At 36.9% G+C, this 14,099-nt stretch overlaps 1 protein-coding gene across 1 annotated transcript in view; it reads left to right on the plus strand.

Annotated features, from left to right (window-relative positions):
• Positions 1 to 14,099, plus strand: part of LOC135221094 (carbohydrate sulfotransferase 11-like) — a 66,058-nt gene that overhangs the window by 48,311 nt on the left and 3,648 nt on the right. Inside the window, exons 2-5 of the mRNA XM_064258893.1 lie at positions 2,551 to 2,745; positions 3,400 to 3,632; positions 3,882 to 4,010; positions 6,342 to 6,652. Of these exons, the coding sequence (XP_064114963.1) occupies positions 2,607 to 2,745; positions 3,400 to 3,632; positions 3,882 to 4,010; positions 6,342 to 6,652 (812 nt within the window). The 5' untranslated portion in view covers positions 2,551 to 2,606. The remainder of the gene's footprint in view (positions 1 to 2,550; positions 2,746 to 3,399; positions 3,633 to 3,881; positions 4,011 to 6,341; positions 6,653 to 14,099) is intronic.

Genomic DNA, 14,099 nt, shown 5'->3' on the forward strand with positions numbered 1-14,099 from the left:
TGCCGTGTTACGCGCAGATGGAACTGACAGGGTGAAGTTTGAGTGAGTAATTACGATTAAAGTTTGTATGACAGCAAGGAGGATGAGAGAGAGAAAGAGACGGGGTGTTGTTCTCGTACGTTGCAAAACCAGGAAGCAAGAGAAGGGTTGCGTGTAATTCATGCGAGATTTTAGTCTCGATAGATGTGGTTATGATAAAATTACGGTAAATGTATTCTGGAACAGTTCTTACAGACTTTGATAATTCGGATTTTCGTCAGAAATATTGTTGAATGTATATAGGTCTGTGTGCTGCAATATAGTCAAGGAATGCCACCGTTTACTGCAGTTTAGTGCTACATTTTGTTTTATTTTAAACTTCTTGACGATTACTTTCTTACAGTTTATGACAACTAACACTTTTTTTTCGTTTCAAATCATTGGTGCTATTATATATTATTCAATTATATATATATATATATATATATATATAGAATATTAATATATGTTATATATCTATTATATATTATTGTATGTAATTGATATAACTGAATCACGAAGGTTTGGAACGTGATAAATGCAAAAATAAAGGTATAAGCCGCGAAGGAAGGTGAAACACTGGCGTGGCTGCAAGATCTTTCGACTCAACGTCCTTTACTTAGCAGACTGACTAAATAAAGGACATTGAGTCGAAAGATCTTGCGGATAAGTCCAGTAATTCACTTAACTTCGTGGCTTATACCTTAATATATATATATATATATATCTATATATATATTATATATATATATATATATTGTGTGTGTGTGTATTTGTATGAATGGATATATTTCAAATGGCATTCATTCATTAATTTTCATGCAAATACGCCGTGAGAAGAGAACACTCTCCTGTCACGAGTGTATGTACATACGTGTTTGTGAACTGCATTTCCTTCCGGATGACATTACGTGGGAAGCATCTATTGTTGGTGATAATAGGATAGCAAAAAACGTTGTAAAATGAAAACGCCCTTTAGTCAGGAAAATTCTGTACTCTTGAATTATGACTCATTTGCAATGTAAACATTTGATAAGGAGAATTATTTAATGAGAATTATGACTCGCATTTGCAGTTAGTTTAATGACTTGCGAACTCTTCAGAGCATTCTTAAGCTTTGATAAGTATTGGAAGATTATTCACGAAGAGCAATACCATTTGATAACCCATAATTCATTAGGCTCTTAATGATGAAGTTTCTAAACAGTTCCTTGATTATATTGTAACCCTGGTATGTGCAGTGCGAAGGTACACTGGAAACGATTTTAGATGACTTATGAAAAATTCAGCTGGTAAAATAATCAACCCATGTACCCAGAACAACTTTATTTTTTGGTAAAATAATCAACCATGTATCCAGAACAAGTTTTTTTGGTAAAATAATCAACTATGTACCCAGAAAAAAATTTTTTGCCAAAATAATCAACCCATGTACCCATAAATTTTCTTTTTAAATAATCAACCCATGTACCCAGGACAATTCTTATTTATATATTTTATTGTTTTTGGTAAAATAATAAACCAACGTACCCATGACGAAAAAAAAATGTTTTTGGTAAAATAATCAACCCAGAATTTTTTTTTAATATCTAACGATTACACAGAATTACCTACTCAGGTATTTAATGGCCTTGAAATTTATGTGTAATTGAACTTGGTGAACATCAGTGACACTTGACCGGTTGGGTACAGATTCTATAAAACATAAAATGGTTAATTTTATTATTTTTTTAAACTGGTAAGCGGATTATCCAATTAATACACTTTGAGAGAACTAGGCAACATGCTGGTATTTTCCGTGCTTATATTGAAGCGATGTTGATGGCAAATGAAATTCCTTTGTGTCCGCGTGTATATCCGCACGTATTAACTTATTCAAAGTTAAACCGGATGTTGCTTGTTTATGGATAAACTTCGTGATAATATAAACGCAACGTGATATATAAATGCAAGATACTTCCTCTTAATTTATGTAAGTGAATTTATATATAATATATATATATATATTATATATATATATATATATATAGATATATATATTATATATATATATTATATATATATATATATATATATATATAAATTTTTGTTGTTGTATATTTCTTGTTTGTAAAACTTTTTTATAATATTTATATAAAAGATGCACGTTTCCACAACGTCCTAACATGGTTGCAGAGGAATAATAATATAAAGTAAGAAAACGGGTATAATTAACTTATAAATGTTCAACTTAAAATTTTCTCACCTCATATGCCTACTGTTTATCCAAAAATAAGCTTAAGTTTCATGTTATTAATGACATGATCGTCCTTGTAAGAATTTTCACTAAGATGGGAGTTTATTTTACCCGTAACGTTTACAAATATGTTTTAAAATTTGCAGCTGTCACGTGTATGTGTGTGTTTTTTTTTTTTCGACGAAAAAAAGTTCTCACACAGAGCTTTTCCGTCGTGACTTATTTGTGATCAGTATTTATGTAGTTCGTTGACTGTTAGGTAGCACTTGGAGCTCAGCCCTTTATTTTTCTTCCAGTGAGTTGTGTGACTGTCATTTCGGGTGAAGTGTGCCTCCGACTAAAGTTGGGGGCCATGATGTGCAAACTGCGAGCGGTAATGTGGGCGCTCGCGGGCCTCACCCTGTGCACCTGCATTGCCTCCGTCAGGTGGTTCTTGCTCTCCGACCGCTTAGCGGCTGAACAGAGAATACCTCTCAGTACTCCTACTGCAGGTAAGCCTTCCCTTTGTCCTTTCGTGAGTTCACATTCTGCTCTGAGCATCGGTTATAGTCTCTCTCTGAGGAGCTTCCTACTGTATTCTGAAGGTGGACATGGCTTTTTACCCAGTTGTGCTGTTTTCACGAATCTGCTAACTTGTGTTTATCTGCTATAGTCATAAATTTTGAAATATACTTGTTTATAAGCTGCCCACTTTCTTGTGATTTTTGCTGATGCCAGAAATTTATTAACAAGGGCGCCTGTAGGCCAGTCACTGAAATTTTAATGCTATCCAGCTTTCAATTTGTAATTTCTCAGTAGTACTAACAGATTTTTCATTTGAATTTTCTCAGTTTGGTCGTCAAGTATTTGTTGATTAAAATTTTGGCATGAACAAATGCTTTGGTAATAGGTAGTCAGTGAAGCGTTAGGTATTACGTATTAATCTTAGTTTTTATTAAGTAGTTTCTTTTTTCTAGCACTTTTAACCATTGGAATCTGTATTAGTGGTATTTTGGCTTTTGCAGTAGCCATATTCTGTAACAGATGTGGAGAAACTTAATATTTTACTGCATTAGTAGTAAAAGTAGAAAAAAAAGAAGACAGGACTTACTTTGAAACGGCTCCCTTGCCCCGTTCTATTTGTCCCTTGCTTGTGCTCGTTCCAGAGTCAAGGTCGTGGTCTCGCACGAACCAGGAGATGAAAAGGCGGAAAGCTATCGTGGACCATTTTTGCCATGACAGTTTTTGGCAGGGCGCCGCGGCAAATGGGATTCCGGGATCTGGCATCCCTACAGCTGGAGAAGATCCCATCACCGAGGAATTGGTGAATAATCTTTCGATGCTCAACAACTTAATTGTGGATGACAAGAACCACATGCTATATTGTTATGTTCCTAAGGTGAAGATAAGGTCCATTTTTATTTTTTTCCTTGTTTCATGTCTATATTTTTTGGTATTATTGCTTTGATTATGATCTCATGTCACTGAAGATAGAGGGCTACTGTTTCTGGTGAACTTGGTTTATGCAGATTTTGTAGTTCAAAGCATATTGGCCTTTTGTCCTTTGAATCACATTTGGATGTTCTGTTATATAAAATTAAAAATAGATCTTTTCATTGATGCTGCTTTTAACATTTTCTTTGCTCAGGTGGCATGCACCAACTGGAAGAGGATGATGTTAATATTAACAGGGGCAACTAATTTAACCCAACCTCTCTCGATTCCAGCTGATAGTGTCCATCGAAAAAATGTGTTCACTAAATTAAGTGATTTAGAGGTAGGCTGATGAGTGGCATTTTCAGATTTACAAAATGAAAGAGTTCGGTTCAAATGTTGTTAAATTGTAGGACAAATGTGTTATGATTTACTCTATGTTTCTGTGATTCCTAGAGTGATGCATATGATTACTGAAATGTTTTTACTTGGCCTGTTGAAGAAGGTTGATGAGCCAGTTGTCAATAAACTTCATAAAATGTAAACTTCAGAAAATATGAAGAACAGCATGCTTGAAGGGATTGGAATGGAATATTAAATTTAGTCTGAAGGCCAAGTGCTGGTACCTATGAGGTCATTCAGCACTAACTCATAAGTTAATTTAGAGTAAAAGGGTTTTAAAGGTGTACGTAAGTAACAAGAGGAAAACCTCACACAGTTCTCTATAAAACAATTGTTAGGAGAGGATGTAAAGTAAGGTGGAAGAAAATATGAACAGAAATACAGTTGAAGGAATGAAAAGGGTTGCAGCTAGGGGCCAAATGGATGCTGCAAAGAACCTTAAGTAATGCCTGCAGTTCACCAGGTGAGCTGCACTGACAGCACTACTCCCATACGGGGGAAAAGTGGTAAAATTATGAATATTTATTTGCTCCTTAATTATTGTATTTATGTCTTAGTAGATTAAATGTAACCCCCTTGTATTGATGATATATTGAATTTTCAGCGATAAAAAGTAATATTTTTCTCACCAAAACGATTTTCAAGAACTGTAACGCCCCTCAAAAAATCTTAACCTTTCTCCCATCAAATAAAACTCTTTTTGATCTAGATCCATGAAGCAATCTTCAGTTTCTATGAACTAATATGGTGCAGAATCCCTTGGTACAGTTATTCAGCCTCATATTAATAAGGACTTTAGTCAGTTTGACCAGGATGCATTTCAGTAATTACTGCATTAAATTTTGTGTTGCCATATTCAAGCAAGTTTGATAACCCTATCTTATACTAAGTGGTATTTTTGACGTAAAGTTCTTACGGTCAGATTTCTACACAAACAGATTTGATTGGCCAAGGAATTTTCATATGAACATATAGATATTCTCATTGTCTAAAAATGTCCATAGTGCCCCTAAATTATCGCAGTAGTTTACTACGTAGTTACAAAAAGGTTAAGTTGAGGTTGAAACTTCGAAGAAAAGATGGAGGATTTAAAGATTAATATTTGGTGTAATAAACCTATTCAGCTTAGAACTAGGTGCTCTTCCTGAGTATGATTTTGAGTTAGGTTTACACTTAGTCGAGAAAGGGCTTCACAATTTAATTTTTGTAACTTTGTTTTGATAACCTTGCATATCTTCAGTTTCATATCACAGTGGTGTGTTTTTCATTTAACAATTTCAGTTATTCTTATGTATCGAGTCATGCTTTCTTTGTAACAATTACATATGCAAATGAAATATCACTTGGTTATACACCTAGGGCCAGATGTTTCACAATATACTCACCATACACATAAATCGAGTTTACTAATATTTCAAATGTATCTATCACAATTACGCACCATGAATATTGATAGCGAGTGAATTGTACAAGATGCTCATCATGACAAGTTTTCTTGTCGCACGAAGATAAACAGCACTGAAACTTCTTAGAATTTTAAGATCTTTTTCAACTTTTCAGTCTCATTTCAAAATGATGGTAACTAATTACTAATGAGCTTCCTAGGTGGGTTAGCCTCCAAGTCAGTGGTACTTAAAGTGGCTGATTGGAATTGACCTTCCTCTTGAAACACTCTGGGGTTGAATGATGCTTTAGGGGTTTAGAAAAAAATGTGCCTAACAACAATTATTTTTTCTTGTCAGTGAAAGTATTTCTGAAAACTATGAACATCAGGAGCTGGATATTTAGGTAATCTTTTAATGTTTGTTAAGAAACTTATATAACAAGTATTATTTTAGTTATTAATTAACCATGCAATACTAAATCTTATAATTGCTCATATAATTTACAAGCTTTCGTGATCAAACTAGAAAATTGAAGAAATTTTGAAGAGTAAAAAGTTACTCCTCAAGATAGTGATTCATAGATATTAGATTTAGTTTGTATAGTTTACTCATTATGACTGCTGTAATTCTTTATAAATTAGGATTGTGTATCTTATTACCATTCATGATTCTGTACACGACAGTTATACACTTTGATGCGTTCTTTGTTCGACTATGTATATAATTAGTAAATGTGAATATATTGGGTTAGAATGAAAAGTCCTAAACTTCTATGACAGCAAGTTCATATTTGAAGATGACCCTTTTTTCTTATATACTAATAGTACTTGTTACTATAGTAGTGTTGAGGTATTATTATTAATAAATATTTTCTGTATTTATTCCAGCCAGACGGTATCCGTCATAGACTTCAAACTTATAGAAAATTTCTATTTGTTCGTCATCCTATAGAAAGAGTCGTTTCAGCCTTCAGAAATAAATTTGAAAAGAATTATACTTCATCTGCTTACTTCAAAAAGCGTTTTGGGGTGAAAATTATCAAGAAATATCGCCAGGGCATTGAGCCAGATGATGTACCAGAAACAGGCGATGGAGTCAAATTCTCAGAATTTATCTCTTATTTAATAGATACAAAATCAGAATATTTAAATGAACACTGGGCACCTGTGTCCAATATGTGTCATCCATGTTTAGTCAGGTAAGCTATTACAAGCTTTTGTCAGTGCTTCTCCTTAGCTTGATATTTGTTAGAAAATCATGTGGAATGCTGATTAGCGTCACATATAAGGAGGTAACTAATAAAACCATAAAGGAATTATAATGTTAACCATATATGTATCCAAATATATTAGATGAATTCTATACAAAAGGTTGAAATTACACACATTGTTTTGTTGTATACAAAATCATTAATTATACAGTGTGCCTTCCCTCTTCCCTGCACTCTGGATTTTGATCTTCTGGCATTTGTACAGTGAAAGTGAAGCAGGGATCATATACAGGACTGGGCATTAGAAGTATAGCCCTCCCGGTCTTGAATATGGTAGGTGTGACTGGAATTTCCTTATTCAGGGAATTAAGGAAATAAACAAGTAGAGGATCTATGAAAAAAATATTTTGTTTTAGTCAAGATATTCTTTTATTTTAATCTAAAAACTAATGGTTCATGTATATTTTCAAGTTAAGGCACTTTCAAGAAGTTTAGATGGATTACTAGATGTACTGTAGAGGAAAAAGCCAGACCATGGTAATTCTTTTCATCTGTACAATCTACGACCTTTTCTTGACACTTGTTTTTATGGCAGCTTCATAGGTTGTTACGTGGTTTTGTGTGGGTCTTTGGTAGTGCCAAGGCATTACTCAGGGAGTAAAGATTTCTTCAGCCCTCCTTCACCAAGTTCTATGAGGAACAGGGGTCCGTTTTTCATTTTAACAAATGTTATGCTTATTTTCCAGAATCAGCGCACAGTGCTTTAGTGTGCATGTTTCTGCCACTGAGGTTTCTGTCCTTATTCAAAAGGACATGAGGGTTAAGGGAGTAGCCAGCACCTGCTAATATTCATTCCCTAATTAATGGAATGCCCTTCCATCTCTCTTCAATTTTGACGTACATAGGTCTGCCTGTATTCAGAGGATTTGCAAATACAGTGATTATTTGAGGGCCTCTTTGAAATGTGGAATACAGAGTTTAGATTTCAGATCTGAGAATCTAGGAGCAAGGGAATCTTAGTTTGCTTGCTGTTATCAGCTCCTTTTACGTTGGAGAACCTTGATCTCCATCAGTTATGGAAATATGCAGCCTCTTCAAGTTCTTAATTGGAATGGGTTACCATAGAACTTTTCTTAAAGTTTTTTACTTAAAGTAACTGGGAGGTCTTCTAACTGTGATTTCCCTCATCATTGTACTGTTAGATGTAGCCTTCTGGAATTAAGGTTAATAGAGAAGTATTTTTCATTGTCCTCTTCTAGTTTATCAAGTCTTTTTAGATTGCTGTGGGACTCATTTGGTTCAGGCAGGTCTTTTTAAACTAAATATCACATAAAATCATTTTTGTTCCCCTGCCATATGAACGTTCAGGGCTAAGACTGTGAGCCAGCATTTCAAATGCAAGACTGCTTAATATTCCTTTCAGAGTTTTTGTGCCATATGTTGAGAAATCTTTTAACCAAAAAATGTTTCACTATGAACAAATGTGTTGGAGATTCCTCAACCTCATTATTCTCATCTCTTAGAACTTGGCTCCTGTTCAAGATGTTAATGTTTTTTTGTTAGATCTCACATAACCATTCTTACCTAGTTCATTTTTTAACTGGGGTCTCAGTCATGTCTCCCTCTTCTTAGAGCCCTATAAGTTAAGGATAAGCAGTTTAAGAATAATGTTTGTATTCATAGCAAACAGTGAAATTAAGAAAAGTACATTGTGCAGGTCAAGCCTTCTCAATTGCTTTTACACAAACACAAATATGCAGGCCTGTATCCAGTATATATCATTATTTAGCTTTGAAATTGATAAAAATTGGATACTGATAATGCTGCAAAGATGATGTAACCCTAACTGCCAGGTACTTGGTGAATCATTGCTGTCTGGTAGTAGGAATCCCAAATAAACTCGTTCATGGGTTAGAATGAAACAGAATGTTCAGTGCAAAGTTGAAAGTTGTAAAGAACACAAGTTGACTTGTCGTTCCTGAAAATAAAAGGAGAGAGGAAATTATCAAAATCCATTAAGTACTAGGTTGTGTTAAAGCAGTAAGTTTATATTGAAAAAATTAATTTTGTTTTTAAAAACTTATATTTCTGGGCTCAGCTCGTGTCGGCCTATGAAAGTATCCTTAATATCATTCTTTCTAGGATGGTTCACATGCTTGGATTTGGACCCTCCTCTGTTGATGCAATGAACTACCACTGCACTGTCCAAAACTAGCCTTAGATGAGACTTCTTCGGGGGAAGCAGTCTCTTCAGAGTAAGAAATACTGCCATTGCTTCCAACACGTTTATGTGGAGCTGGCGAAATTGAACTGACCAAGTCCCCTGAACCTGTTTGAACTGAGAGTATCCCCCCCACCCGGACAGGGATGCATCCGTGTGAATGGTTAACACTGGGAGGGGATATTGAAGGGGGTACTTCTTGGCTAAGTTCTTTACTTTTGACCAAGGCCGTAGTTGGTTGCGGAGGATCTGTGGAATTACTGACAACTTGTCTCGATATTTGGAGTTTGCTCTTGACTGCCAAATTCGATTTATATCTTTCAGCCTTGCTTTCAGAAGGATATCTGTTACCGAAGCAAACTGAAGAGACCCTAGGATTCTCTCCTGGTTTCTTCTTGACGTCTGTTTGCATTTGAGGAATTGCCGAGCGTTCCATCGTAGATAGTACGAATAAATCCAAGAAAACACGAGCACAAGAAAATGGCGACTTGTCGCTGGTGCTAAAAATTAAGGATGACCGCTAGGGGCGCTGCTGTCCGTGGCGTCCTCTAGTAGTAGTAGTAGAGGCTGCATCGCCCGTTGGTATCAGCTCTCTCTTGGAGGGATTCTGATAGGGAAGTTCTAATTGGTGTTTGTCTCGTGGTAGTGTTCCACACTCGCCCCTATATCATACCGACACTTCTTCTTTTTAAGAGTGAGCGAGTCAGTTTTACTGACATTTTCTTAATTTTGTTTTTTTCTCTGTAATTTTAGGCTAATTTTACCTAGAAAGAATGATATTAAGGATACTTTCATAGGGCGACACGAGCCAATCACCCAGAAATAGATTTTTCCTTCGTCAAAATCCCTTTATTGTTCATCAGATAATTTATTAACCACTTGAAGCCTTTATTGCTGTCTATAATGTTCACAAGACTAACAGCATTTTATAAAATTGTTTGCAACAAAACTTATTACTAATCATATGAAGCCTTCATTGCAGTAGTATAAAATGTTCACCAAATTCACAGCCTTTTGTTCACAACACAAGAAGGTAGTGCGTACTTCTTAAAAGATGCTAGCATCACCTGACCCCTTGGCCATCAATCCATCAACCATCACATATGTCACGAGTCTGGCATGTAGTGGTATTTTTACCAACAGTCAAAGTTAAGCACCTAGAAGTCTGCTCAGTTGCCTGTGTTCATCTGAACGCTTCAACCATTTCTATGCTGGTGACTGCTCTTGCCACAGTAACCAGCCTGGCACAATGACTTGTCTGTCATAGTACCCCTGATAGAGCCTGCAAACTCTTGACAGCAGGTTTTTTTTTTTTTTTTTTGGAGACCCCTTTAGAACCAGTTATCATTCCTGTCATACTTACCATTTATGCTGGAGTGCTGAAGTCGCTCCAATAAGCACTCTTGCTTCTGTGACTGCTTCTGCCTCAGTAACTGTTCCTTTGCCTTTGACAGCTAATGATTTATTGAATACTCCTGCTGCATTGACTACTGCTGACATTTTCCATTCCCACTCTGGTAACTGCTCCTGATCTAGTTCCTGCCCTTGCTCTAGGGACCATCCTTTGTCTTTGACAGATAATGCACCGCTGTTCATTCCTGTCCCTTTGACTACTGCGCCTCCTGTGGTCACTTATGCTTTATAGACCCATTCTCTAGCAATTGTTCCTATGCCTTTGATTGCTAATGGTCCAATGACCATTCCGGACTTCTTGACTCCTCCTGCTCCAGTGGCCACTACTTTAGTTAACACCCCCAACTCCTTCTCCAGAGGCAATTCATGCCCCTTTGACTGCTCATGCTGTAGGGACAACTCCCAGTCTAGTGATTGCCCATGCACCTTTGATGGCCAGTGCTTCAGTGTTAATTTTTGCCTCTTGGACTGCTCCTGCTCCAGTGGCCACTGTGCTCACTTGACCATTCTCACTGTAGTGACCGATCCTCCTAGGACCATTGGTATGCCTTTGATTACTAATGGTCCGATGATCGTAACTTTTTGACTGCTCTTGCTTTAGTGACCATTCCCACTCTAGTGACTGCCTCTGTTCCACTTTTCGTTCTGCTTTTTTGACTGCTCCTTCAGTGGCTACTCTTGTTCTATTGACCATGGCTACTCATGTTTTAGTGATCACTTCAACTCTAGTGGCCACTCCCACTTTAGAGATCACACTGACTGTTCTTGTGCCTTTAAGTGCTCCTGCTTTAGTAGCCATTTCTGCTCTCTCTAGTAATTGTTCCCACTCCTTGAGCTGCTCCTGCACCAATAGTGATTGCTCCTATTCTTGTAACCACTCCTACTCCAGTAGATGCTTTCTCTTCAATGGCTCCTATTCTTGTAACCACTCCTACTCCAGTAGATGCTTTCTCTTCAATGAGTGCATCTCCTCCTTCAACTGTTGAGACACTAGTGATCAAGTCATGCTCTGTTTTTTAAGAGCTGCTTTTTCTTAAGTCCTGGCTGTTATTATTTGCCTGCACCTTTATTTGCCAGTAGATGTCTGCCAGCTTCAATGTGAACTTTTTCACGTTCATGGTTTGAATTAGTCATTAGAGGCAACTTCATATTTTCTCAATTTCGGTGTTGAGGCGTGTGATAATTAATTCTTGTGACTTTTATATTAATGGCCATAGAAATGTTCATCTTCATTCAAGACTGTCACAGGAACAGGAACAGAAGTCAGGAAATCCATTTTGCAGTCATTGAGCTTTAGCATTGACATAGGCACATCTAGTGACCTATTCCATAATTTCAGGGGCAATGACATGTTTTCTTCCTCATAGAACCTAATAAGGGGTTGTAATACAGTTAAAAAACAGATTGATCTGTCATATGGTCAACTTCAGGATGTCCTGGGATTATTCTTACTGTGTCTTAACTTGACGATTACCTCGTTTCAGGCTGCATTACAATCAAATGATAACACTTTGAGTATGCCAGTGGTAACATTTTCATCGCAGCGTCTTCAAGTGGGAACAGAACTTGGCTTTCAACAGGCAAGGAAGTCCATTGCAAGCACTTTTTAACCCCCTCCAACTTTACTCCTATGTTGCCAATTTTCATGGAGTGATGGAATTGCTCCTCTGATGTCATTTCAGCGGTACTCTCCACATGGCTGGGCATTTAAAATAGGGAGTGTGGTATCTGTGGTTGCTGTGTTCCTTGTTACTGACCTTTTCTTGGAGATTTATATAGATTGCAGCCAAACTTGACTCTGGCCAGGAAGTATGCTTGCCTGGGATCTTTGTGCTTTAGAAAAGACTTTCCCATTTGGATGGGCACTTATTTAGACTTGGCCTCCCTAGAGGATTGCTCCATCATTATAATTGCTAGTCATAGTTTATTGTATCTACTCTTAGGTTTTGTAAAGCTGAAGATTCTCATCAGGAAATGCTTAGATCAGAAGATTACTCTTCATATTTTTATTTCTTATGGTGTCTAAATAGGCATAAGAGTACTTTGCTGTTATTGCATTACTGTACCATCCCTTTTTGTTGATGATAGCAAAGGAGAACAAGACCCTGGCATCCCTCCTTATCTTTGGTCAACTTTGCTTAGAACTTTGTTCATCAAGAGGATGTTTCTTATTCTGGATGTTTTCTGTTCAGCCATGCATCAGTTCTTGTCTTCACATGGCTCCCCCTCCTTCCAAATGTGGTTATTTAAGCACTTGCAAATACTTGCTTGGCATGGACTTAAATTGTGGATTTGTTCTCTAGAAAATATGTCACTAATTTCTCATCGTTTGCAGTTAAGGCTATATGATGTTCTCGTAGTTAGAAACCTCCTAGTTTTATTTGGATATTCAAGATTTAGACTCATTCTCATCAATTTGTCTCCCTCCACGAGTCCCTCCTTTTAGCCTGAGGTCAGTAAGGTCCTCTCATATGCCGTTTTTCCAGTCTATCCTGTGCTCTACAAGTTTTCCCAAACTGTAGCATATTAAATAAAAACAACGGATTAAGCATTTCTTCTTGGTGCCTAAAAGTTGGAAAAGCGTGTTCTCTCGACTGGTTCATGAACATCGGCATCAGTAAACTTTCTATCGCCAGTCTGTTTATGCCAGTTGCAGTCTGTGCACAAAAAGCTAACCTCTTTATTTTGGCTTAATTGTATTTGGTGGCTTGGAGAAGGTTTCATTCTTCCATTCCTGGTTTTCTTGGATATGTGTATTCAGTGGCTTGGAGAAGGTTGCATTCTTTCATCCCAGGTTTCTTGGACACAAGTACTGTTGTCACCTTTTTCCACTGCAGCTTGACGTTCGCCATTTTCAGCAGCACATGGTTCTAGTGATGATCTTAATGTTTCAAGCTGATTCACCATTTTCATGTTGGCATATCACCTGACCTTGTGTAAGTTTTGCAAATAAGCCATGTGTCTTTGGACTTCACAGTTTTCAGTCTGGTGGTGGGTATCCCTCTGATGATAGTATTCTTGAAAGACTTAACCATCTTGAGATGGTGGCTGATTAAACACTGGTCTCCAGTTGGGATGCTGGATGCATACATACCTCCATTTTTTGTACTCTTTGAGTTCATCAACTTCTATAAACCCTTTTATTTTTTTTAAGAACCTTGGTCTCTGACACAAGTTTTCTAGAACTCTCCTGGATCCTTCAACTGTTTGCACACAATCTGGGATATTCAGTTTGACCTCATGCCTATATTGGGATTCAGACTTCTTATAATGGTTGAATTGTGATGAACAAACAGGTTTTTAAACATTACACCAAATTTTTAAAAGTCGTTTATATTTTTCCTAGGTATAGCAGCCATAGTCTTTCATATATGGAGTATCGTTTTGCACATTTGCTGGACCAGCTGTTTACTAACTAAAAGGTAGTACCCAGGTGGAGATGGAGGAGAAGGGATACCATTCTTACCCAGCCAGTGCTACCCATTGTTCTTCTGTTTGTATTGTGTATGAAAAGCTGTAGGGAAAAATGAGGTAGGGGAGATAAGGTGGCTCATTCCAATATGACCAGCTGTGGTTTGTAAACATTATACTTAGGAAAAATGCAAATCACTCTAAAATTTGGCATTTGTTCTTATGAGGATACAAACTACACCTTACATATATGGAGACTCACTGCTAGGGAGGGAGATAGTTCCCACAGGTAGAACTGAGCACCTTCATGGATGGAATTTTATGCCATCGTTCAGAATATTGGAATTGGAATAGGGGTATAAAATTTAGGCTAAAGGCCAAGCACTGGGA

The sequence above is a fragment of the Macrobrachium nipponense genome, chromosome 2, assembly GCF_015104395.2.
Source record: "Macrobrachium nipponense isolate FS-2020 chromosome 2, ASM1510439v2, whole genome shotgun sequence".
NCBI lineage: Eukaryota > Metazoa > Arthropoda > Malacostraca > Decapoda > Palaemonidae > Macrobrachium > Macrobrachium nipponense.